Raw genomic sequence first — 23,311 nt, 5'->3', positions numbered from 1 at the left:
CTCATCGACTATCCTGCAATTAGCATACAAGGGTCTGATCTCATAAGTTTTTAGAATGGTAAAAGCACTTCAAGTTTTCAAATCTTCTTAGACGGACCTATGACCGAGTAGCCTCGGTAGCTAATCCAATAGTTCAGAAAAGGGGGAGAAGGCTAGGACCGTCTGGCCTAAAAGATGGCCACTCGATTATATCTACCAACGAAAGTTTTCAATTATAGGACATCTTTGCACAGTTATGCCGCTTTCTAAGCTAATTAGATGACATATAATCGGTTAATTTAATCAATTTCCATGGTTCATTTTATTTGTGAAGATTAATTTCATAAAGGGAAATACAACCCTAAAGTATTAACAAAGTATTGGAAACAAAAAACAAAAACCTTAAACGACACGGACGGGATTTCTAAAATACTGAGTGAAAAAAATATGTATGTTTACTACCGACTAATAGACTTAATTGTCGTAGAAAATGTTCACCCCTTCTGAAATGACAAATGCAAATTCTGTCATAATTTTATATTTTTTTTTTATAAATGTGTGTGTGTTGTTTTTTTTTTTTTTTTTGGCCAACAAACTGGTTAGCGTTTACTCTAGCTGAGTCAACCCATAAAATCAAATCAGTTATTATCATAAGTTTTTAGAATGACCGAAAAGATCTTCCAAAGTCTCATCCATGACAGGGTATAGCTTAATTCAATGGCGACTGCAGAAATACTTAGGCTTTGCCACTGTATTAATTGCTATCTACACTTAAAAAAAACATGCTCAACATTTAAAATACATTGTAGTTGGAAATGGACAAACAACGGGTATAACAGATTGAGGAAAATTTGTGTGACTCTGAAAATTTCCCTTTTTGTTACTACTGTGAAAGTATGGTGCCTATAGATGTATTCTTTATTATATAAATGCACATATTTTAGGTGCTTCATAAACGAAAATTAGAGTGTTCTAGTATTAATTAGTTAAGAATATACATTTTGTGTATTATATACCCAAAGATGCAGGATTTGAGACGGTCTAGACGCCCAAAAAATTAAAGCGTTACAATTTTCCAATTTTTATGAAAAAACTTTTCGTTGAAAGCAATTTTCATGCGCAGTATATTGTACGAGATTAGAACCGCAACAAGTCATCAAATGGACTCTGGGACACTACACAAAATACTTAACACGCCATTATTTATTGAAAAAAAATACTGTAGTGGTTTTGACATTAAAAATATACGAGAATAAGAGTTTTTTATTGATCTTTGATTTGTTGCGAAAATATTTACCATACTTTATATATATAAGTATATGCATATGTATTGTATTCAATTGTTACCAGGAGAGGGTTAACGCTTTACGGTAGTCTTTGTCTCCTGCATAAACTCCTAGCCTCAATTTATGTTGAAAAAAAACATTGTTTAACCTGTACGAAATGGCTTATTTTCCATGCAGTAGAAAAAGGCGTTTTCTATATTTTCTACTATACATGACAAGTATGTTGTCGTACCAGCAGACAAAGCCCAAAACAACATTGTTTTGTCTGCAAAACGTTTTACATCCAATGTTTATTATCAGAGGTAGACGTAGAAAACAATAGAAGTGATAAGTCCTATACTGCTACCACACTCTCCAAAGACGAGATTGTGGAAAACCATAAATCTTTGCTATCCTCCTTTGGTCTCTCTACCAAGGACGATGATTGTGATTTACCGTCTATGTACTGGATTCTTAAACTCCACAAGAATCCACACAAACAACGTTTCATAGCTGGATCTGCAAAATGTACCACCAAATCTCTTTCAAAACTTTTAACTTCTATACTCACAACTGTCAAAGAGGGTCTGCAGTCGTACCACAACACTTGAACATTACTCCCGTAGTGGTATTAATTCAATGTTGATTCTGAAAAATTCGAAAGCTCTTTTAGAGACAATCAGTTCAAGACTATTATCTGAATATAACAGCATTAAAACCTATGATTTTTCAACACTGTATACTTCTATTCCCCATACTCAGTTAAAATCCCGCCTTAAAAACATAATACATCGTTGTTTTTCCAAAAAGGATGGTACACCTAGATACAAATATATAGTTCTTGGTAGAGATTCCTCATACTTTGTAAGAAATAATTCCAAATCATCTTCCAAATACAGAGGAAGATGTTTACAAAATGCTGGAATTTTTAATTGACAACATATTTGTCCAGTGCGGTGGACGTGTTTTTTAAAAAAAAGGTCGGCATTCCAATGGGAACAAATTGTGCTCCTTTACTTGCTGACCCATTCTTTCACTCTTATGAGGCTGACTTTATAGCTGATCTGATCCGAAAGAAGGAATATCTTTTGGCTAGATCTTTAATCTCAGTTCCCGCTATATAGATGACGTATTATCTTTAAACAATCCTAATTTCAGGGATTTGATACATCGTATCTACCCCAAGGAACTTGAGATAAAGGATACTACAGCCACTGTGAAGTCAGCCTCAAATCTTGGGCTACAGTTAGAAATCGATGGTAAAGGAAAACCATTGACCAAACTTTACGACAAACGTGATGACTTTTCATTCAAAATTGTCAACTTTCCTTTCATCTGTGGCAACATCCCTTCAGCACCTGCGTATGGAGTGTTCATATCATATACTCATACTTTATGCCAGTGCTTGCCGAAACTACGCAGACTTTTGATATCGCGCTAGAACTCTAACAAATAGGCTTCTGGAACAGGGTTATGTTGCTACAAGATTGAAATCATCACTACAGAAGTTTTATGGTCGTCATCATGAACTCATGGATCATTATGGTGTATCCATCTGCACCATGAAAACTGATTTATTCAACGGGTCATAGTTTTCCTTTCCTCGTTTGTCCACCCCGGACTTGACTTTTTATGAACAACTCGACGGGTGTTTCTAGAAAAGCAGAAGACGCTTACCCTACCGGTGCATCTGGTCCGTTTTTAGTGGAGTCCGAGTTGCTCATTTGCTTTTGTTACTTTGTCTGTTTTCCATATCTGGTCTTTGTCCCTGGATTACATTCTTTTGATTACCGCTATAACCTTGGTTCCCTTGATTACTCTTGCTTGCAATCTAAATGAAACTGCTAAATGACCCCAGGTGTTTAATGCAACTTGTTGAAGCCTATAGGTTTTGATGTTAATTAGGATGAAATGACAAAATCCTAGCTTAAGGTTTCTAAGGAAGAAAGCTTTAGACTTTTGTGTTACTACATGTAAAATATGCATCAATTACGCGTACTGAAAAACTATGTAAACATTGAGGAGCTTTTGATGTAGGAGCTCATATTTTGTATTAATTATAAAATGTAATCCACTTTGTTTTTCTGCATGCATTCGGGCATTTTATACACTCCCTGGTGAATTTAAGTGACAGTGCATGTTCGAACGAATGAAAATTATTATATTAAACAAAGCCGCTTAATTCTGACGTGTTAAAATTATTGACTTTTATTTGAAATGCATGCAGGTTATTAAAACCTTGGAATCTATCAAACACTACATATGGTTCCAAGTTAAAACTGAGGTCAAATGGCATGCTTAAATCCTCATTTTTCATGCACACTAATCTTGGATTGTTTTATTTTTTCACGAACGATTTCTGTATGTTAGGTGACGATTAACTTATTTGATTTTTAAAATGTCGCGAATAAATAAATAAACAAATAAATGAATTAATTAATAAAAAATGAAAAAAAATCCGTTAAAACCAATCGTCTCTCTTTGAAAATCGATATGGATGTTATGTTCATTTGAAAACTTCCGGTTAGTGGATTTCGCCATATTGGGAAACCACGTTTTGATACTCGCACATTCTTTGCTGTCAATCCTTCATTTCTGCTGTGGTACTAGTAAATTGTAGGTATTGTGTTGTACAAATGTATCTTCATCTTACACAACCATAATGAAAGGTCTTTCTTAATCAGCCAAAAAATAAGGGGCGAATTGACAAAAGTTACTTTTCTTTGACAGATGAGATGATACGCGAACCGGCTTAATACAATTACACTCTACTATCGTGCTCACATTAAACAAGAGACTTTATAAACACTCCCTGATCAAGCCAAGATTTGAACTGTGATGAAGTAGTTTTTTAGTGTACTAAGGTGAAGTAAAGCCAGTAATATAGTTCTATAACATAAAACCATGCATTTTATGTTTATCTTTCATGTTTTCATTGCATATTTTCATTTCTTGTTTATAGTCAAAATGCGAGGTTTTATCATTGGACCTTAATTTCAAGGTGTAAAAATCAACTTTAAATTCAGACATTTTAAGAATATTTTTTCAACAAAGCTATATAATTACAAGAAAAAGAAGTCAAATTTATCCCAACAAACCTTGTTTTGAAGATAATATTTCCGAATTAAACCCCGAAGTGATCTGGACTAGAAGCTGATATCTTGTTATGTTACGGTTGACTGCATTTTCGGATTCATATGGTGGAACGAATTTTTTAAAAGTTTTTTTTATTCCAAAGGCAATGATCGCTAAAAATTATGAAAATCTTTATTTTTTAATTTTATCATACTACTTTCATACTCACCACATGGTTTTCAAATATATTTTATCTTTGACAAAATGATGTGTGAATAAATTTCATTGCGCCATTAAAAATCCTAAATATTTGCCGATCGCTATTCGGAAATATGCTTGGATGTTTTTTTTGTTTTTAATGGAATTTCTGCATCTGGTAAGAAATTTATTTTACAGCCACATCTTTTAACTTTGTACTTCAATCATTCTTAAATATTTTTATTTGATATTACGTTATATCTAGACAAAAGCATTCCACAGGTCAATTCGCTGGAACGTTACTCCCACAAAATAGCATCCAATGATAAAACCTCGCATTTTGACTATAAAGAAAAAATGAAATTATCTGATGAAAACATGAAAGATAAACATAAAATGGATGGTTTTACGTTATAGAATTAGTAGTAATATTAGATTAACAGATATCATCCTGGTACCCCCTGATTTTTAAGTCTACCCCGGACTTGACTTTTTATGAGCAACTTGGCGGGTGTTTCTAGAAAAGCAGAGGACGCTTACCCTACCGGTGCACCTGGTCCATGCTCCCAGTTTTTAGTGGAGTCCGAGTTGCTCATTTACTTTTGTTGCTTTGTATGTGTGATTTTGGTTGCTTTGTGTTCTTTGTTGTGTATGTCTGTTTTCCATGTCTGGTCTTTGTCCCTGGATTGCATTCCTTTGATTACCGCTATAACCTTGGTTCCCTTGATTACTCTTAATATAGTAGCGTGTATCTTAAATTTATAGCCTCACATTTTTATTGGACTCTATTGGAACTTCTGTTTGGATAGCATCTGGGCAATGTGATGTTAAATGGTCCTGGGGAGATCACTGTGAGGAAGGCAATGCCTGGTTGGACCTAAGGGTGAGCAAAGCCCAAAGCATAACATAATGTATTAAGTTCCCTTTGCAACAAATTAGTCTTCATGCCATTTTATTATTTTGCCAAGTTTATTAAGATGTTTTTTCATCAACAACTAGTTCGATGACAGCAAAAGGCATTCCATGTATTTGTAAATTTTCAGAGGAGCAGTTTCAGGATTCTGTGTAGACTGCAGGGTTTTATGAAGATCCTTCCTATTGGAAGTAGCTTTATCAGTCCCTTATTTTAAAATTCTTTACAATTACATGTAGCCCAAATGATAGAGAACTGTGTAGGATTCAACTAGCTTGAAACAAGAAAAGTACAGTACACATAATTTTACTAATCAGAATCAATTTTTACTACATTTTTGCCCAGGCCCAGTGCCACAAAACTTGAAAAAATACTGAAGTCTGAGAAAATTTTTGTTTGCTACATCATCAACTTCAAAGACTTCAATTGGAGTTACCATGGAAGTTAAGAATATTCTCAGTATACTTAAGTATTTTTTTTAAGTAATTACATGGTGTCTGGGCTAGGGCTTTGGGCTAGTAGTTAAGGCAAGAAGGCAACTTAATTGAAAATTTCAGTGTAATTCCGAATAAATAACATGCATGTCTTTTAATCGTTTTGTCTAGCCAGCAATTTTACTATTTCTGAAGCTTCGAAGGATAGTGATTTAAGTAGCTGTCTTTGTAAGAATCATGCAAAATCGGAAAAATGTGATACATCCCAAAAAAGGCTACATATTTTTATTTTTGTAATTAAGTTGTTTTATGGGTCTATACTATGAAATGAGTTATTATTCATTCAAATCTGCCTGCTTTTAGGAGATAATCAACATTGAAAATCCAGTAGATTGTACTGTATTTGAGTGTCATTTACAGAGTTGTCTCCCTTAATTTTGAAATCTACTGTGCATTCTATATAATTTTTATCTCCTAAGAGCACGGGTTATATGAAAAACCACATGTTATTTTCTGTTTACTATGACATTTCAAACAAAATATCAAAAATAGAAATATGTAGGCTTGTTACCCATGAATCACATTTTGTGTGATTCTTAGCTGGAGTGCTACTTAAGTGATTTGTGTGGACAGTTGTTCTTCAAGTGTCAGTTTGATGAATTTTTAGATGAATTTCAAAGATATCTTTGCTTGCTTATTAGTATTTATTTTTTAAAAACAACTATTATTCCAATCACTGTCTTCGATGTATTTTAATTTATAATTTAATATTTGATCAATGAACAGTACATGTATGCACATATTTAAACCAAATAAAATGAAATCTGGCATTGCTACATGTACATCTGTTTATACATGTACAGTACGGTGCATGTTTTTTGTTGAAGTAGACCTAATGTTAGAAACGAAATGAAGAAATGTGTTTTTGGATATTATTTAGTTGTTTGGATTTATTTGTAAATCAAAATTCAGTGACTTTGGGGTATACATTATGATAACAATTTACTGACTAAATTTTTTTTTTCAGGAAAGATGCCTCCAAAAAAGAAGGTTGAAAATGTTCCACCGCCACTTATTGGTAGAATGGGTACCAACCTAAAAATTGGTATTGTAGGTTTACCAAATGTTGGGTAAGTACAACTTAATGACATTGGCTAAAAGAAACATAGTTCCATAAATAATTTAATATGGTCCTTCAAGGGCTGATTTGTCCTACATTTGAAGTAATTACATGTTCCTACGTTATAAGATTTATGTGAAAATAATGACACAAAGTGTCCTATGTATTCAATATGTAATGTTTAGTAACTTGAGACTAAATTTGGAGATTTACATGTGGTTTTCAAGTTGGAAATGTTGACCACATGTTTAAACAAGCTATATATATTTGTCAATAGTTGTTATGATACAACAGCCTTTAATGGTTTGAATATTTCAAATTGTTGAAGCATGTGGCCAAAATCTCCTGCAGAGGAAAATGTAATTAAATAATTAATTTCTCCATGTGTTTGGCAAAATTTACACATTTTAGCTCTATTTTACACCAAGTTTTCCATGTTATGCATGGATGAACTCAAAATAAAAGGTTTTGCTGGCATAGTAAGCACATACATGTATATGTATTTTACTAATTACATGTATTATGCACAATTCATACAGATTTAAATAAGTTTGTTTTCAGGGCTGACTTTGTCAGATATAAACTGATCATACCATTTTACATCTGAGGGAAATAAAGTTAGAAATAGATTATTTAGGGAAATAAATAAGGATTTGATGACAAAATGACTTTTGAATTATATAGCACTGCTTTAAGCTTTATAACTTAAAGATTGGGTCAGATTTTCATAAAAATAATTTTGTGCATATAGTAACATCATGGAATGAATTGCAATGAAAAAAGAAAACACGTATATAAAATTTTATGTTATTGATCAAATCTGCCTTGGAATTGGCCAATTTTGGTGGACATTTATTCCAGTTTTGTATTAATACATTATTTATATATATATTTTTTTCTTTTGTAGGAAATCCACATTTTTTAATGTACTTACAAAGAGTCAGGCAAATGCAGAGAATTTTCCTTTCTGTACAATAGATCCAAATGAGAGTAAGATCTTCTGTTTCAAATTTGAAGTTTGTTTTACACTATTGTAGATACTTTTTCAGATATGAAATTATAACAACTTGCTCCCTCACCTAAGATAAGTAAAAGTAACATTATATGAAAGTTTCATAGATCATGTACATGTTCACAACCATCAACCTACACTACAGCTAACGACTATTTTGACCATGCCACTCGCCCAGGGTGGACAAATCAAGTTGTCCACGCTTTGCCCACCCTTAATGCCCACCGTGGAGAGACGTCCACGTGCCCACTGTGTCAGGTGGACAGTATATTGTCCACGTCCACGGTATCTGGTGGATGCGTGATAACCTGTTGATTGGATTTAATCCATGATTGGCAATTTTATTACAATGTTCAAACCATTGACAAATAAAAGTACAATGTGTCAATCATTACCTTGACTATGAGAATCAATTTTCTTTCATGTATAATTGGCCTCAAGCCAAAATTGTGACACCACCAGGTGTTTACTTAGGAATTAGTATAATTAGGTTTTTATATGAATTAATTGCTTTTAACTCTTGTTTTTGTTTTTGTTTTTTTCTATTTCTTACAGCCCACATCGTACTTAAGTCTATCATTATTTAGTATCATCGAAATGTAAACCTGGATTTATCGGAAGCCAATATTGTACACCTGACCTGTCACCAGATTGTTACAAATTGTAAATTACGATATTCAAGAAAGTCGAGTATTTGCGAACTCCTTATTTTACTGACAACCTATTTAACACGTTTGTATTTTCTTAGTGAAAGAACGGATTTGAAGCAAATACGTGCAACTTTAACTTACAGTCTATAAATAACCAATATCGGTATCGTGTCATTTCAACAAAATTTGAAAGCGGGAAGCATTGTTGGAAGATAATATATGATCCAGAATTATTGAACCGCATAGTTCATGAGTTGTCAAATGGCAACGAATTTAACTGCATATTATCCGGACACACGTTAGCCAATTATAGTGATTGGTGAAAATTTCCCCTCTTAAGTTGAATATGCAGTTAGTTCTTTTAGATTTAGTGCACCATAGACAATTGAATGACTTATTTCTTCCGTTTTTGTTTTCTTCACTTAGTGCAACAATTTTGACTACCATTAGTTCCGTTATTATATAATAACAGTAGCATACAAATTGTAAATTAAAATGTTCAAGAAAATCGAGTACTCATTTTACTGACGGGTTTCTTGCATAATAATTCTAAAAAAAAAAGAACAAAGTATTTTAAACCAATAACTATAAAATTGCTTTGAGTGTGTCAATTTCTTATGCAAATTTGATAAACGCCTTTGTAATATCATCGACCAATCAATGTGTTTCACGTTTTATCAAAAGGTGTGTCCCTGTGTTTTGAGCATTGTACGAGGTAAATTGGCATTTTGTTGACACAGAAACAATTATCGATTGACGAACAACGTGCCTTACTTGCATAAATAATTAGAAGAGTAATAATACTTGAAAGTGTTTAAAATTCGACACCGTCATTCAAAAAACATGTAACTTAAAGAAACATATAGAAATATAAAATTATGTTTCTTAAATTTTTCATTACCGTTGACGTTAAATCATAACTTTTCATTTTACGAGTCAGACTTTTTACATAAAATTAATTTACATGTAATTCCCAAAAATCTTAGCATATCAAGTTATTAATCAAAATGCACTTTGGAAAACGATTTCTTTTAGAATCTCCTGAAACTTTATTCCAGAAACATTATTACTTATGGCAACACCGCCTGCACAAAGTCCAGCGCCCTAGACCACTCGGCCAGCTAGGCTATATGCAGGCGGTGTTGCCATAGATGTCATAGCAGTACGAGTTCGAGTCCCGCGGAATATCTATTGTTAGTTTATGAATATACAAATAGGTGAATGACACATGGGCAATCATATTTTTATTTCAATAATTAAATAGTCATTGTTCTTGTAAAATCATGCTCAATACAAGTATTTTTTTCTTTTTACTAGACTTAATAATCTTGTAAAGTATTTGTGATTGTCACCTAGAAATAAAATTAGTCAAGTCAGTATTATCCGTGTAATGTCACTACTTAATACCCGAGCGTGTCACACTCAGCCAATATACAGGAAGTGGTCGGTTAACTGCTAATCAATGAGAAGGAATTGTTTGGTAATATTTACATGTAGATTAAAGAATGAAAAGAAACCTAACTTAATGTTTTATGATTACAGAAGCGTATTAGGGGCATCCAAAGTTTTATTTTTAAATCAAAATTTCGACATTTGAAATCCCTTATAAAATAGAGTTTGAGTCCCCCAGATATAATCTGATTAAAAAATAAATTCTTCAGGTATGAATTTTACAACTAAAGAATAAATTAAGCTATTGGTATCTTTATTTACACTAGTGTGTCGACTTTGTAGGCCTTTTTCTGAAAATCTCCAATATATATCAATACTAAAATAGGACAAAAATGAGTTTGAAAATTTCGTACTTTTGAGTTATTTTGCTTTTCGCCTTTCACTTGTAGTTGTTGAAATGGATACATATTAAATTAATCATAGTTGAGAGTATTATTGAAATTTTAGCATATTTAAAATTCATAACACCAGCCCACAGTCGCTTTGATTTAATTTTCGAATTTCTTGAAGGTTGCACTCATCGTATATCTCGTTTATTTTTTTACGGTTGTTGACAAAAAAAAATTTATTACTCCTCAATCTTAGTACACATGTGCACGAAGGTCTAATCATGATTAAATCACCAACATGAATACGTCTTCTAAGGTACATATAAGTGTTGTTTGCTAATACGTGCCGGTTAATTGTCCAGTTTCAGTTCACAATACTTTAAACCACACCCTCAATATTCCTATAATTTATTACCTGTCAATCAATGTTACTGCATCTTTACTTAAAACCACACCCTTGATATTTTATTTAATTGATTACCTGTCAGTCAAAGGTCCCAGATAGAACACCTGCATCTTTAGCCAACGTGAGAAATTCATAGCAAAATAATGCAGTGCAGTATAAGGGGATGCAGTTATATATAATTCACATCCAATCTTAGCTGATTTTCTCTAAGAATTTTAAATATTATAAGCAAAAGGAGGGTGCACTTTCTCCATCACATGGCCGTTTAAGTATTTTTCTCAGAATTCATCTTACAAGATTAGTTGTTGTTTCCAAATTCATATAAGTTATGTTGAACTATTCAGTATTTCTGAATATATTCTAATCCAACAAGTAACACTTGATTATTGTTAAATCAAAATTTCTTCTATAACACAATTTATATTTTGATAAGTGATAGCACTGCACTGTATTAAAACCTGTTGCTACCGTTAATTGATGATTTGTCAATTAAAGAGATCAAATGGCACCTATCAAAGGTAACCATGATTTCCTGTATTTATTCCATTTGTTGGCAAATGCTCACGCTTCTCTGCTTCAATCCCGCCCACAAGTAATTGATGACTGTCAATTATAAAGAACCTCTATTGACATCTGTGAAATATTGTTACCAATAGTTCGTACAATTAGATACGCTTCTTATAATACAACAGGACCGTAATATTTATTACGTAAGAATGAGTTTTAACTCCGTTTCCTGTTAAAATGAAACAAGATTTAAACGTGACCACCAGAATGCGTGGACAAAAACCAACCATGTGTCCACCGTGGGCCGGTGGGAATGTGTCCAAGGGTGGACACAAATTGTCCACCATTGCCCACGCCCACTGTGGGAAAAGGGAATCATCAAAATAGTTGTTAGCAGTAGTGTCAATTTTAATTTCTCCACACTTCACACTGGAGTCACCATTTCCTTCCACTGTGTCTTCGATAAATTAAAAACTGAGATAAAACTGCTTCATTTCATTACTTTTCATTTATTTTTTCTGCATATAACTCATATGCCTTTAACTGAAAATATCATTCAATATTTTGTCATTTACACAAAAGAACTAAACTACAAACATATTTTGAAGTGGTGACTACACTTTGTTGGGTGGAGACACTGTGACTCCACCCACAGTCTCCACTGTGAAGATTGGAGAAATTAAAATAAGCATTGATAATATTATATACAATGTATGTCTAAGGGAAACATACATAATTGCTCCTATTTACTCTAGTAACATAAAATGTTCTTATTCAAAGTTTTATTTAGATTATTAAACTCGTGGACTGTGGACCAATCTACAGTTTATTAATAGTGGACTTGAGTAAATTTTTTATCTCATTTCATTACAGGTCGAGTACCAGTGCCTGATGCAAGATTTGACTATCTTTGTGATCATTACAAACCAGCCAGGTACATAGTTATAAATGCATATATGGAAATTTCAGAATTGTAATGAAACAAGTTTTTTATGGTACTGGGAAATTTTGAAAGTATAAGGATTTTATTTTGTGTTATCAGGATACCATGTGCTTAAAAATTGACATCTCTAATCACTACAATCACAGTTTGTTTTTACACAACAGAAATTGGTGTCAATTCTAAGACTGGTCCGATGGTCCTGTCCTTACCCAATTTTAGAGAAGACTACCATGAATTTTTAACTGGTAGTTCTTTTGGCTACCTAAATCAATTTTTGATTTTGTATGCCCTATGTATACAGACAGGACCATGAAATAATTTTGAGGATTACCTAATTTTTCTGTCAGAATGTCTTGTGAGTAATCTAGTAGGAGAAATAAGTGTCAAACCCTGCAAGCATTTTCTCTATTTTCTGACACTAACTAGACTATAAGTGAATGGATCTCGTTGATATTGTACTAAAAGGTGCTGTACCTCCAAAGGAAGACTGAGATTTATATTCAGGGTTGTGACTGGAACCATTTACAAATAAGTGGCCAAAAGAGACTATCTTGCTGCTGGTCAGGTTTTTATCCTGTGTCCATTTTTTTTTCACAATCAAGAGACCTAAATCAAGTTTTGATTTTTTTCAGTAAAGTTCCAGCCTTCTTAAATGTTGTGGATATTGCTGGTTTGGTAAAGGGTGCTCATGAAGGGAAAGGTTTAGGAAATGCTTTCCTCTCAAATATAAATGCCTGTGATGGAATATTCCATGTTGTCAGTAAGTTTGATTGTAATGAAAAGGTATATGTGAACTAGAGTTTGTTTTTTGCATAGGAAAAACATCTGTCTCCCTGGTTTCACAGTTCAAAGGGGTATAACTCCCACACAATTCTGTTGATCATAAATTCGAGGTAACTGCATGATTACTTATCATATCCTAACTACAAATAAAAATTCATGAAATTTAATGTAGTAGTATACAAGTACTTGCACTGAAAATATGTGACAGACAGACAGATAGGGCGAAAACTATAGCGACATAGTTAATGCAAAGATATGCGATAAGTAAAGCGTTGGTATTTTTCCCTTAATTTTAAACGGAAGAAAAATGATGGATTGTTTGTAGTTTAAGTTCATATCGGAACTAATTTATGCATTTTAGGACAAATACATTTTACGCAGTATTATTTTACCAATTTATGGTTGGGATATCACTGTTAGGCATTGACTAAGATTCAGAAATTTCTAATGTTATTTCAGATGTTGTACAATGTGTACTTTTCTCTTCAATTATTAAATAAAATGGGTATATTTTTATTGTTTTAGAACTGTTTGCTATTTTTTTAGATCAGAAGCCAAAACAAAATTAAATAATTCACACCAATGGCCCAATTTTGCAGGAGCTTTTGATGAAGAAGACATAGTTCATGTTGAGGGGGATGTTGACCCTGCCAGAGATTTGGACATTATACACAGTGAACTTAGATTTAAAGATATGGAATATCTCAATAAACACATGGCTGATCTGGAGAAAGTCGTCTCCAGAGGGGGAGATAAGAAACGACAGCCAGAATATGTAAGCATAATATTGGCTTCTAGAAATTTCAAACCTTAACAACTTATTCCTATTTTCTTCATCTTCTTCAAATCCAGATTTTACCTTTTACCTGTCGCTATTATTCTAACCATATCTTGTAGCTGTGTGACTCCAACTGTTGCCCATAGGTTGAACCTGCTATGTGCAATCTGTAACTCAAAAAGCAATAAACTACTATCAATCAATTATAATTATTATTACTGTGCATATCCTTAAAATATTCTGTAGGATGTACAAATGATGAATAAACATCACTTTGAGTGCCTATTGTATATGTACCTTAATTTGTTAATACAAATTTTTGTTGTGAATTGGGGAAGATGTGCAACTTAGTGGATTCTTAAATTCCTTGTTTAGAGGTTCTTCTTGTTAGAAACTAAATTATCACCTACAAAAACCACAAAAAATGGTAGCCCACAAACAATAGTACTTTCACAGTATTTTCTATGTAACAGTAAAACTGTGCTTACAACCACGGACAGTTTTATAGATGAAAGAAAAATATCAAATGTAATTATTAGTACTTATTAAAAGAGAAGAATGCTTCATTGTTGGATAAATGCATTGACTGGTTGCACATTTTTGACATGAAAAGCTTGGTCACTTTCCGGAAAATGTGCTATGTGCTAACGCCTCTTTTTGGGCAATAGTCTGATCATTGACAAACTGACATGGAATATTTTTTTGAAAAAACAGATGATTTTTAGGGGTTTAGAAATAATCATAATTTAAATGGGAAAAAAAGAACAGTACAGTTAATATTACAAGAATGGATATTTCGGTGACAATAGCCCCACTGGGATGAAAAATGTCAGCTCAAGGCCACCCATGGGTCTTCAATGAAGAATGAGGAAACATTCACACCACAAGACAGGCTGCAGGTGGCCCCAAAACAACATTATTCACAGGTTCAGTGAGATAGTTGCCCCTATATACTGCAGCAACCTAAAAGTACACTGAAAGTCAAAACGAAACTGCATACTGTTACAGAGACTAGAAATTCCTGACTTGGACCACTTATAGGTTGAATTATGTTACAACAGACATCACCTGAACGAAACTGCATACTGTTACAGAGACTAGGTTGAATTATGTTATGACAAACATCACTCGAACTACATATGTCAAATATGATTATGATTATGTAATGTTCCCGAAATATTTATGACGATGATAATTCATTTAATTTTCTTAACAGGATTGTTTTGTGAAGATCAGAGATTTACTACAGAGTGGTAAATGGGTCAGACAAGCTACATGGGATGCCAAAGAGGTAAAGTGTACCTGTAGGGGGGATATTAGGCTACACAAAATAGTTGTTAAGGGTTTTTTTTTTTTTAAATTTTCATAACCCTACTCCTGGAAACTGTTTAAGCAAATGATTCCAAATTTTATACACAGTTTTACCATGATGAGTGATACCATGCATGAACTTGGTTGGATATCAGGCCAAAGTTAAAAAAAATGCAGTTTCCTACTACCATCAAGAAAAAAATGGGTAGTTTAGTCAGGAAATTATTTTATTTTTCAAAAACCTTTCCATTGTGTTAATGGAGAAGCAATCTAGACTTAAACTGTGCTTGAGCAAAAATGTGCATAAAATGTTCAGGGTAAATGCAAAAAAAAATGGAGTAGGCAGGGTAGCAGGAAATAGACATTTTTTTTGGCCTTATTCATTATTTGGTCATATTTTAATGCTTTTAAATGACCCTTATTGTACTTGATTGTTTTTGGCCTGTAAATTACTTCCTTATAGACATCATCTATATCATTGTAGTGGAACCTCGTGTATCTAACACTTGAGTATTTTGATAATTGATATAATTAGACAGATGTAACCTGTAAGAGGACAAAAACACTTATAGATTTATTTTATGTAAAAAAAAAGCAGAATGAGAAAGTGAATGTGAAATATTTGATGCATTTTTAAAATTTGAAAAGGGAAATCAAATTTATGATACAAGCAGTCAGTTATCCTTTATCTGCTGTCTGGAAAGGTAGAGTTGATCAATTTTTAAGACTTTAAAATTCATGAAATGAACAGATAATCAGCTGATTACATTGATTGATTCTGTTTCTAATGTTTATGTTTTAACCTTTCATCTTTATGTTTCAAATATATATAATGATATAATAAACTACAATTTATTTTTTACAAAAGAATGTATTGTTTTTCAAAGCGTCTGTTATAGCATTACATTTGTATTTTTCAGATAGATATATTGAATCATCACTTATTTTTAACATCTAAACCTGTGATATACTTGGTTAACTTGTCAGAGAAAGACTTCATTAGGAAAAAGAACAAATGGTCAGTATTAATAGGAAGAATTTCTTTTGCAGTGAAAGTACTGCAATCATAATGAAGGTCTCTGTTTCTGTTATTGTTTGGCATTTGTTCCGGTTAATGCCAGGACTTCATTGATCAAAAGATCATTTTTGTATGTCATTTTGTTATGTTGTCAGCAATAGTTTTGTAATGGGACTTTTGGTGCAGGCAGTTAATAACTTTTACACGACAAAAACCAAATTTTACTGGACAATTTGCCAATGTCCGACAGACCTTTGGAGGGACTGCACTGTTAATTTGTACTTAAACTAATTCACCAAAACATGTAACTTGTATAAAATCTGTACTTAAAATTCTATTATTTTTTTTAGGACGAAAATGCTGTATGTTAAATTTTCCTTCGACATTTTATCATTACTTGTTAGGGCTGTTCCAAAATAAAATGTAATGGAAGAGGGTTGTGAGGCACTTTTTTCATGTACCCAACACCTACAAATTAAAACACATGCTTTTTTTAATTATTTAATTGTTCAATTCAAAAAAATATACTGAGATTTTGACTTTCTTACCATTTGGATGTACGTGGATTTAAATCTATGTTTGGTAGAATGTATACATTTTTGTCTATATAGCTCTTTTCCGTGGAGTTTACTTTACAATGAAACTTGAAACCCTGTGTGGAGTTTAAGAAAGGAGACCTAGGGTAAGGGACATAACTCTTACAAATCATTAGGATGTTTGTATTTAGTATCAAAGTAACTTGGATTGATTTCATTCTGTTTCAAAGGAAAGGTTGAAAGGCTTTGGTGAAATTGAGTATGATACAAACATATCACTGATTTCAAGGGTTATGTTTCTGACAATAGTTCTACCTCTTTTCATTCTCATGCAGGTCCATGTGTCAAAAGGATAGGCCTGCAGCAGCACTAAGCTTGTCTTAAAAGGCAACTAAATAGTGCTTAGAACCCTAGCTGGGGGCTAGGGCGGTCTGCCTACAGAGCAACTGGGTTGTGTGCCCCAGGTGTTGGAATGGGGTACCCCTGACATGTTATATGCTGGGATTGTCAGGCTATAATATGGAAAACCTGACTGCAAACCATAGTGGTGCACCATGTTGGGAAAGGTCCCACGTTCCTGGCACATTAAAGAATCCTGCTGTGGTATTCGATACGAGTATGAACCTTTGCACTCCTCCAGAGGAGGCTAAATTGCCCGACCCTACCCATCTCCCCTCTTTTTCTAGTGGCAATCAAAATTTGTTGACCCTATTATCCTTGTGTCCCATCCCTTTTTTTTCATTTCATCATCATTATCATTTCATGTTCATATTATCATCCATTTCATGTTCATCGCCAGAATATAGCTGAAATATTGCTGCTCGGACGTTAAACCATAACAATCGATCAATAAAACTTAAGCATTAAAATTGGTTCAAGTTAGAGTGATGTTGGGTTTACTATTTTCAAAATACATTTACATTAATATAAAGGACAGTAAAAAAAAAATTGATGTATTCAGGTTTTCAGATTATTCAGGGTTCTGTTTTGGTAAGTTTCACTGTGTTACTCGCTGTAACCGCTCAAATAAAGTCTGTCACACATCTGTATATTTCAGGTTGGTTAAAATAAAAGAATGGGTTGACACAAATGATCCTGGGGCATTAGTTATATTAATGAGCTGTGCTGTAGAACTAAAAATGTTTGAAATGGAACCAGAGGAGCAAGAAACATACCTTAAAGAAAACAAAATTGCAAGGTAAATAGAGAATTTTTAGTATCATAAATATCAGAATGGAGATGATACATTGTCAAAAAACAACAAAATTCAGGTTTATTTCTTATTCTGAAATTGTTACAAATCTCAATTAGTGTCAATCCTTCTAAGAATCAGGCAGTAGGTGAAACATGGTATGAAAAAAAACCCATCATTTTGATGGTGGAATTTGACTATTTGCACCATAAGAATCAAGGGAAACGGTCAAGATTTATATTTCATGCTGGAATTCAAATTTCTTTGAAATGCACTGAAAATGAACATTTTTAAGGGCAGATAACTGTCAAAAGCTGCATTTTTCTAAGATTCTATTGAAAAATTTCTGATCAAATCCAATGATACAGATATCATATATGGTCTTTTCAAATGGAGAAAGTATCCTTTAGATTATTTTTTATCAAATCTGTGTGGTTTTTGACATGCTTGTTTCAGATTTTTTTCCATTCTCCTTGATTCTTACAAATACTTGCACTTTTTGAAACAGTCTTAGTTTGTATTTCCGTTGTTAAACTTATGAGATAAAAAAGTTTATTAAATTTGAACTTTTCAAGAATTACTATTCTTGATTGGGTTGACTTAAGGAGAATTGAATATGATACAAACATATTACTGATTTCATGAGTTATGTCCCTTACCCTAGGTCTACCTCCTTAAGAGGGAGATGGATGTATGGTTTTCTCCAAAACACAAAAATATAAATGCAAAAAGGGATATCCAAAAAGTATAATTGTTCAGTGTTTTTTCTACATCTTCATACTTCATCTAGCATTAGCAGTATCTGAATTATATATGGAAGAGTACTTATTTAGTGATTGGCTTTATCATAAACAAAACTGCAAAGAGTTTTACTAATTTCTGGAAAAGGAATTTAAAGCTACATTAGCTGTCATTTTGAGAATTTTTAGAATGATATTGTACATTTCTGAAATCCATAATATTGTACATTCAGAAATTGATGATATTGTATATTTCAGTTCATTAGAAAGGATTATTGTAAATGGATATAAAGCTCTCAATTTGGTCTATTTCTTCACTGTTGGGAAAGATGAAGTTAAAGCCTGGACAATCCATGTAAGTATTAGTGACTTAGTTATGACTCTGAGAAAGATTAAGGAGGTAGACCTAGGGTAAGGGAAACAACTCTTGAAATCAGTGATAGTTTGGTATTTTTTCAATTTCATCAAAGCCTGTCAAGCTTTCATTCGAAACTTAGTACACGATGTATGGTGGTACGTCTCAGAATGTGACGAATGTGAACTGTCCCGTACCACCATACATCGGTGTTGCCATAGATGTCACAGGAGTACAAGTTCGAGTCCCACGGAGGGAACGACCAAAAATTTGCATCGCAAATTTGACAGTTCTAATATCGTTGGAAATTTTTCAGACCTTTCTATATGTTTATATATCTTCCCTGTATCAATTTGATCCGATGGAGCAGTGTAGCAAATAGAGTCGTCACATTCTGAGACGTTGTATAATATTGATTTGTTGTGACATGCATCATTAATTTAATCCTCTATCCTACATATTTACATCTAAATGAACTGTCCTGTACCACCATACAATGTGTACTAAGTTACAGCCCTAGATTAATCCTACAAGGAGGAATGACCCAGCCAGCGAAAGCTATATTTTATAGCCTAGCTGGCGGAGTGGTCTAGGGCACTGGACTTTGTGCAGGCGGTGTTGCCATAGATGTCACAGCAGTACGAGTTCGAGTTCCGCGGAGGGAACGTGGGAATTTTTCAGACCTTTTTATATAGCATTGTAATTACTAACAATGAGTGATTGGTTGCTATACATCAGCTGCAAGTAAATTGCTCCCTGCACATTTTTAGTGAGTAATGGTTTACTGTATATCTGTAGTGAGTAAATGGCTCACCGTCATTATTAGTGAGTAATGGTGTGGTGAGTAAATGGTTCACTACATCTTGTTTATTTTGTGCACCAGGTAGGAACAAAGGCTTCCGGAGCTGCTGGAAGAATTCACACAGATTTTGAACGTGGTTTCATCATGGCTGAAGTTATGAATTATGCTGACTTCCATGAGTTTGGATCTGAGGCAGAGTGTAAAGTAGGTTTTATAGGAATTTATAAAGGAGAGGGGATGATGCTTGAATGAAAAATGGGGGTTTGAAGTTGACTTCATCATGGCTGCCATTATGCATGGCTATGGCAGGTGTCTCTAGAAAAGCAGAGGATGCTTACCCTACCGGTGCACCTGGTCCATGCTCCCAGTTTTTAGTGGAGTTTGAGTTGCTAATTTTTTTTTTTTTTACTTTGTATGTATGATTTTGGTTACTTTATGTTCTTTGTTGTGTATGTCTGTTTTCCATGTCTGGTCTTTGTCCCTGGATTACATTCTTTTGATTACCACTATAACTTTGGTTCCCTTGATTACTCTTCCATGAGTTTGGAACTGTTCATTGAGATGGTAAAGCATTCCTAAATATTAAATGTATTTTAGATAAGTGTTACTAAATCAAAGTTTCATTGTCTTAAACTGATTTTAGGGTTGTCAATTAGGGGTTTGAGATAATGATGATTTCTATTTAAGAAATATTGTATGATATTTCCTAATTGATTTTTTTTTTCATGAACCAATAATATCAGCATGCAAGTAACAGAAATATATAAAACATTAATAACAGTATTTTCTGCTAAACAAATATGGTTGTGTAATTTCAATGTCAACAGTATAGACTGACCCAAAGCAACTTTATAATAATTTAACAAATTGCCCAACATTTTGGAAATGTGTTGTATCACTAAATTGGCAGCATGCAAATACAAACCATGTTTACTTCTAGTAAAATTAACAATACCTCTTTTATGAATACCTATTTTTTTTAACTTGATTAAATTGTCAAAGTAAAACTCAAAGTAGGTCTCATTGACCCTAGTCTTTTGACACCTAGATTTTCATTGAAAACTGTAATATTGAAAAGCTTTAGGTTAGGGGCATGCATAACTCTTATAAACCATTTTACATAAATCCCATTTAAGCACTCTCACTTGGATTCGTACCATTCTGTATCAAATGAGTGCTTAGCAGCCATTGATGAAACTGTTAATGATACAAACGTAGAACTGATTTCGCTAGTTATGTCCTTTAGCCTTGCTTGGTAATAGGTAGTATGCTTATCTTGAGTTTGGAAGGTCCTAGGTTCGATCTCCAGTAGATTCACACAAATTAATCTTAGCCAACCAGTATTCACCCTATCTCCGTAAATACTATTTACAGAGATAGGGTGAAGAATGGTTGGCTAAGAGTCAGAATATTGTGTTAAGATGGGGTTGCATGCCTATCAGCAAGCTGTTGCTTCTATGATAGCACAATAAAGATCTGGCTTACCATGTCTGACTCAGGGTAGGAAACTCACTCAAATTCTAGCCAGTCCTGAATACAATTTTTCAATTAATTTACTATATGGCTATATAAATTTTTGCTAAAATTGGCCAGTCCTGCCCAAAAATTAACAGTCACGGGCTGGCGGGCAGGCTACTATTTCTAACTCTGGTCTGACTAGAACAAAGACGGGTTTGTTTAATTGATCAACCATTTCTTCTCCAGAAATGCATAAAAATAGAATATAAAACCATAATCAATCAATCAATAAACACCTTGGGTCATGTCAGTCTCTGTAAGAATCAGGCAGTGAGTGAAACGTGGTATTACAAAACCCAATATTTTGAAAGTTTAATTGTACTATTGCACCATCAGAATCAAAGAATAAAGATTTTCCATGTCACTTTGGTAAATTGAATTATAATTTCATTGAAATGCATCAAAAATGCACATTTCAAGGGCAGAAAACTATGTCAAAAACCTAAATTTTCTAACATTTCTGACTCTGTCCAGTGCTGCAGAGATTATATAATGGTCTTTTCAAATAGAGAAATTACATGTGTGAAATTATATTGTCAGGTGGGTGGTTTTTTAACTTGCAGGTTTATTATTTTACTCATTTTGCAAGATTTAAAAAAAAATATAGTTGAATAATTTGTTAAATATTTTCAGGCCAATGGTAAATACAGACAGAAAGGACGTGATTATATTGTAGAGGATGGTGACATTATTTTATTCAAATTCAATGCTGGTGCAGGACTTAAGGACAAGAAAAAGTGATGTGTTATTATTTATTAAAAACTATAAAAAAAAATTTGTCCCAGAATTTTAATGATTTATGATAAATTTTAGGAGCCAAATTAGTTCTTTATGACCCAAATCAGTTCTTTATGGCCATACTCTTTTGAGAAAAAGTACTAGGGGTTTGGGCTTTATGACCGGATTTATTCCTTATCAAAAGCACTGCTATCCTTGTCAAACAGTAGTACAATGCTTTTATTTATTATTATTAACTGTTTTTTGGATGATTTTATTTTTCTTGTTGCTATGCAACCATTGTCCCATTAGCATCAGGTTTTTGTTACATCTTGCTTATAATAAGTTGTGTAAAGTGTGAACAACCGTAATAACAAAGAAAAAGAAAAAAAAACAACAATACTTAACAGTTAAAAGTGTGCATTGATTTGATGGACTTTGAGTATCGAATCCTAATTCATACAGCAATCTGTAGACAACTTGATTAAGGAACTATTGGTAAAGTGAAGTAAAAAACAATAGGGATGGAACTGGTTAACTGTCAGAAGTACGAAATATCAAATACAGAAAAACGCTACTCGGTTAACAGATCATGTTTTATGCTTTATTTTTTTGTTATTTTCACCAGGTCATATAATTCCAAATGTCATTATCTACTTAAGAACTGCAAAGTTCATTTGACCAGAGGCCAGGTACAACACTGTTTTAATAAATTTTTGTAACATCTACCAGTAATTGAAAATTGATTATAAGTCTTTATTGTCTGAATTGCAGTAAACGCTGTCTTGCAATGCTCTGGATAAATCTTGTGAATTCAATGAAAACTGATTTGTTTTTCCTTTTATTCTCTGGTCTACCTTGGACTTGACTTTTTATGAGCAACAAGGCGGTGTTTCTTGAAAAGCAGAGGACATTTACCCTACTGGTTCACATACTCCCAGTTTTTAGTGGAGTCAGAGTTGCTCATTTACTTTTGTTACTTTGTATGTATTATTTGGTTACTAATACCCGATTTTTAAAATTTTGTTTTCATGATCCTATATAAATCAAGGATTTGTTTACATTGTAAGAGTTGTGTCCTTAACCATAGGTCTACTTCTTAAAACGCTCGTTAGATTTTTAAATCCCTTATTTTTATGCATTTGCATTTAACCTGTTTTGAAGGAGCAATTTATCTTTTTTACTTTGCATTTTTGGAACAAGTTCGCTTCACTCATGTGGAATGATCTTGACCCAACTTTGTACGTTTTGAAATAATACGTAAAGGGTGGTGTAACT

General features: G+C 33.1%; 1 protein-coding gene across 3 annotated transcripts; it reads left to right on the top strand.

Annotated features, from left to right (window-relative positions):
- The first annotated feature begins 3,761 nt into the window (after positions 1-3,761).
- LOC148600117 (obg-like ATPase 1) lies at positions 3,762-22,295 on the top strand. Of its 3 annotated transcripts, XM_088558467.1 has the most exons (13): positions 3,769-3,860; positions 5,283-5,400; positions 6,892-6,994; positions 7,892-7,974; positions 12,214-12,274; positions 12,916-13,043; positions 13,666-13,841; positions 15,061-15,135; positions 16,076-16,173; positions 17,767-17,907; positions 18,900-18,996; positions 19,880-20,002; positions 21,950-22,295. In XM_088558467.1, the coding sequence occupies exons 3-13, from the start codon at positions 6,897-6,899 to the stop codon at positions 22,055-22,057; spliced, it is 1,188 nt and encodes a 395-aa protein (XP_088414593.1). In that variant the 5' UTR covers positions 3,769-3,860; positions 5,283-5,400; positions 6,892-6,896; the 3' UTR covers positions 22,058-22,295. The 3 variants fall into 3 exon arrangements, with proteins under 3 accessions (XP_088414592.1, XP_088414594.1, XP_088414593.1); XM_088558466.1 differs by lacking the exon at positions 5,283-5,400 and having other exon boundaries at positions 3,762-3,860; XM_088558468.1 differs by lacking the exons at positions 5,283-5,400; positions 19,880-20,002 and having other exon boundaries at positions 3,762-3,860.
- Positions 22,296-23,311: the final 1,016 nt, after the last annotated feature.

The sequence above is a fragment of the Perna viridis genome, chromosome 13 (assembly GCF_037379345.1).
Source record: "Perna viridis isolate PV_CMFRI_1.1 ecotype Kerala chromosome 13, ASM3737934v1, whole genome shotgun sequence".
Classification (NCBI taxonomy): domain Eukaryota; kingdom Metazoa; phylum Mollusca; class Bivalvia; order Mytilida; family Mytilidae; genus Perna; species Perna viridis.
The sequence above is the reverse complement of the archived record's forward strand: the minus strand, read 5'-3'. Positions and strand labels throughout refer to the sequence as shown.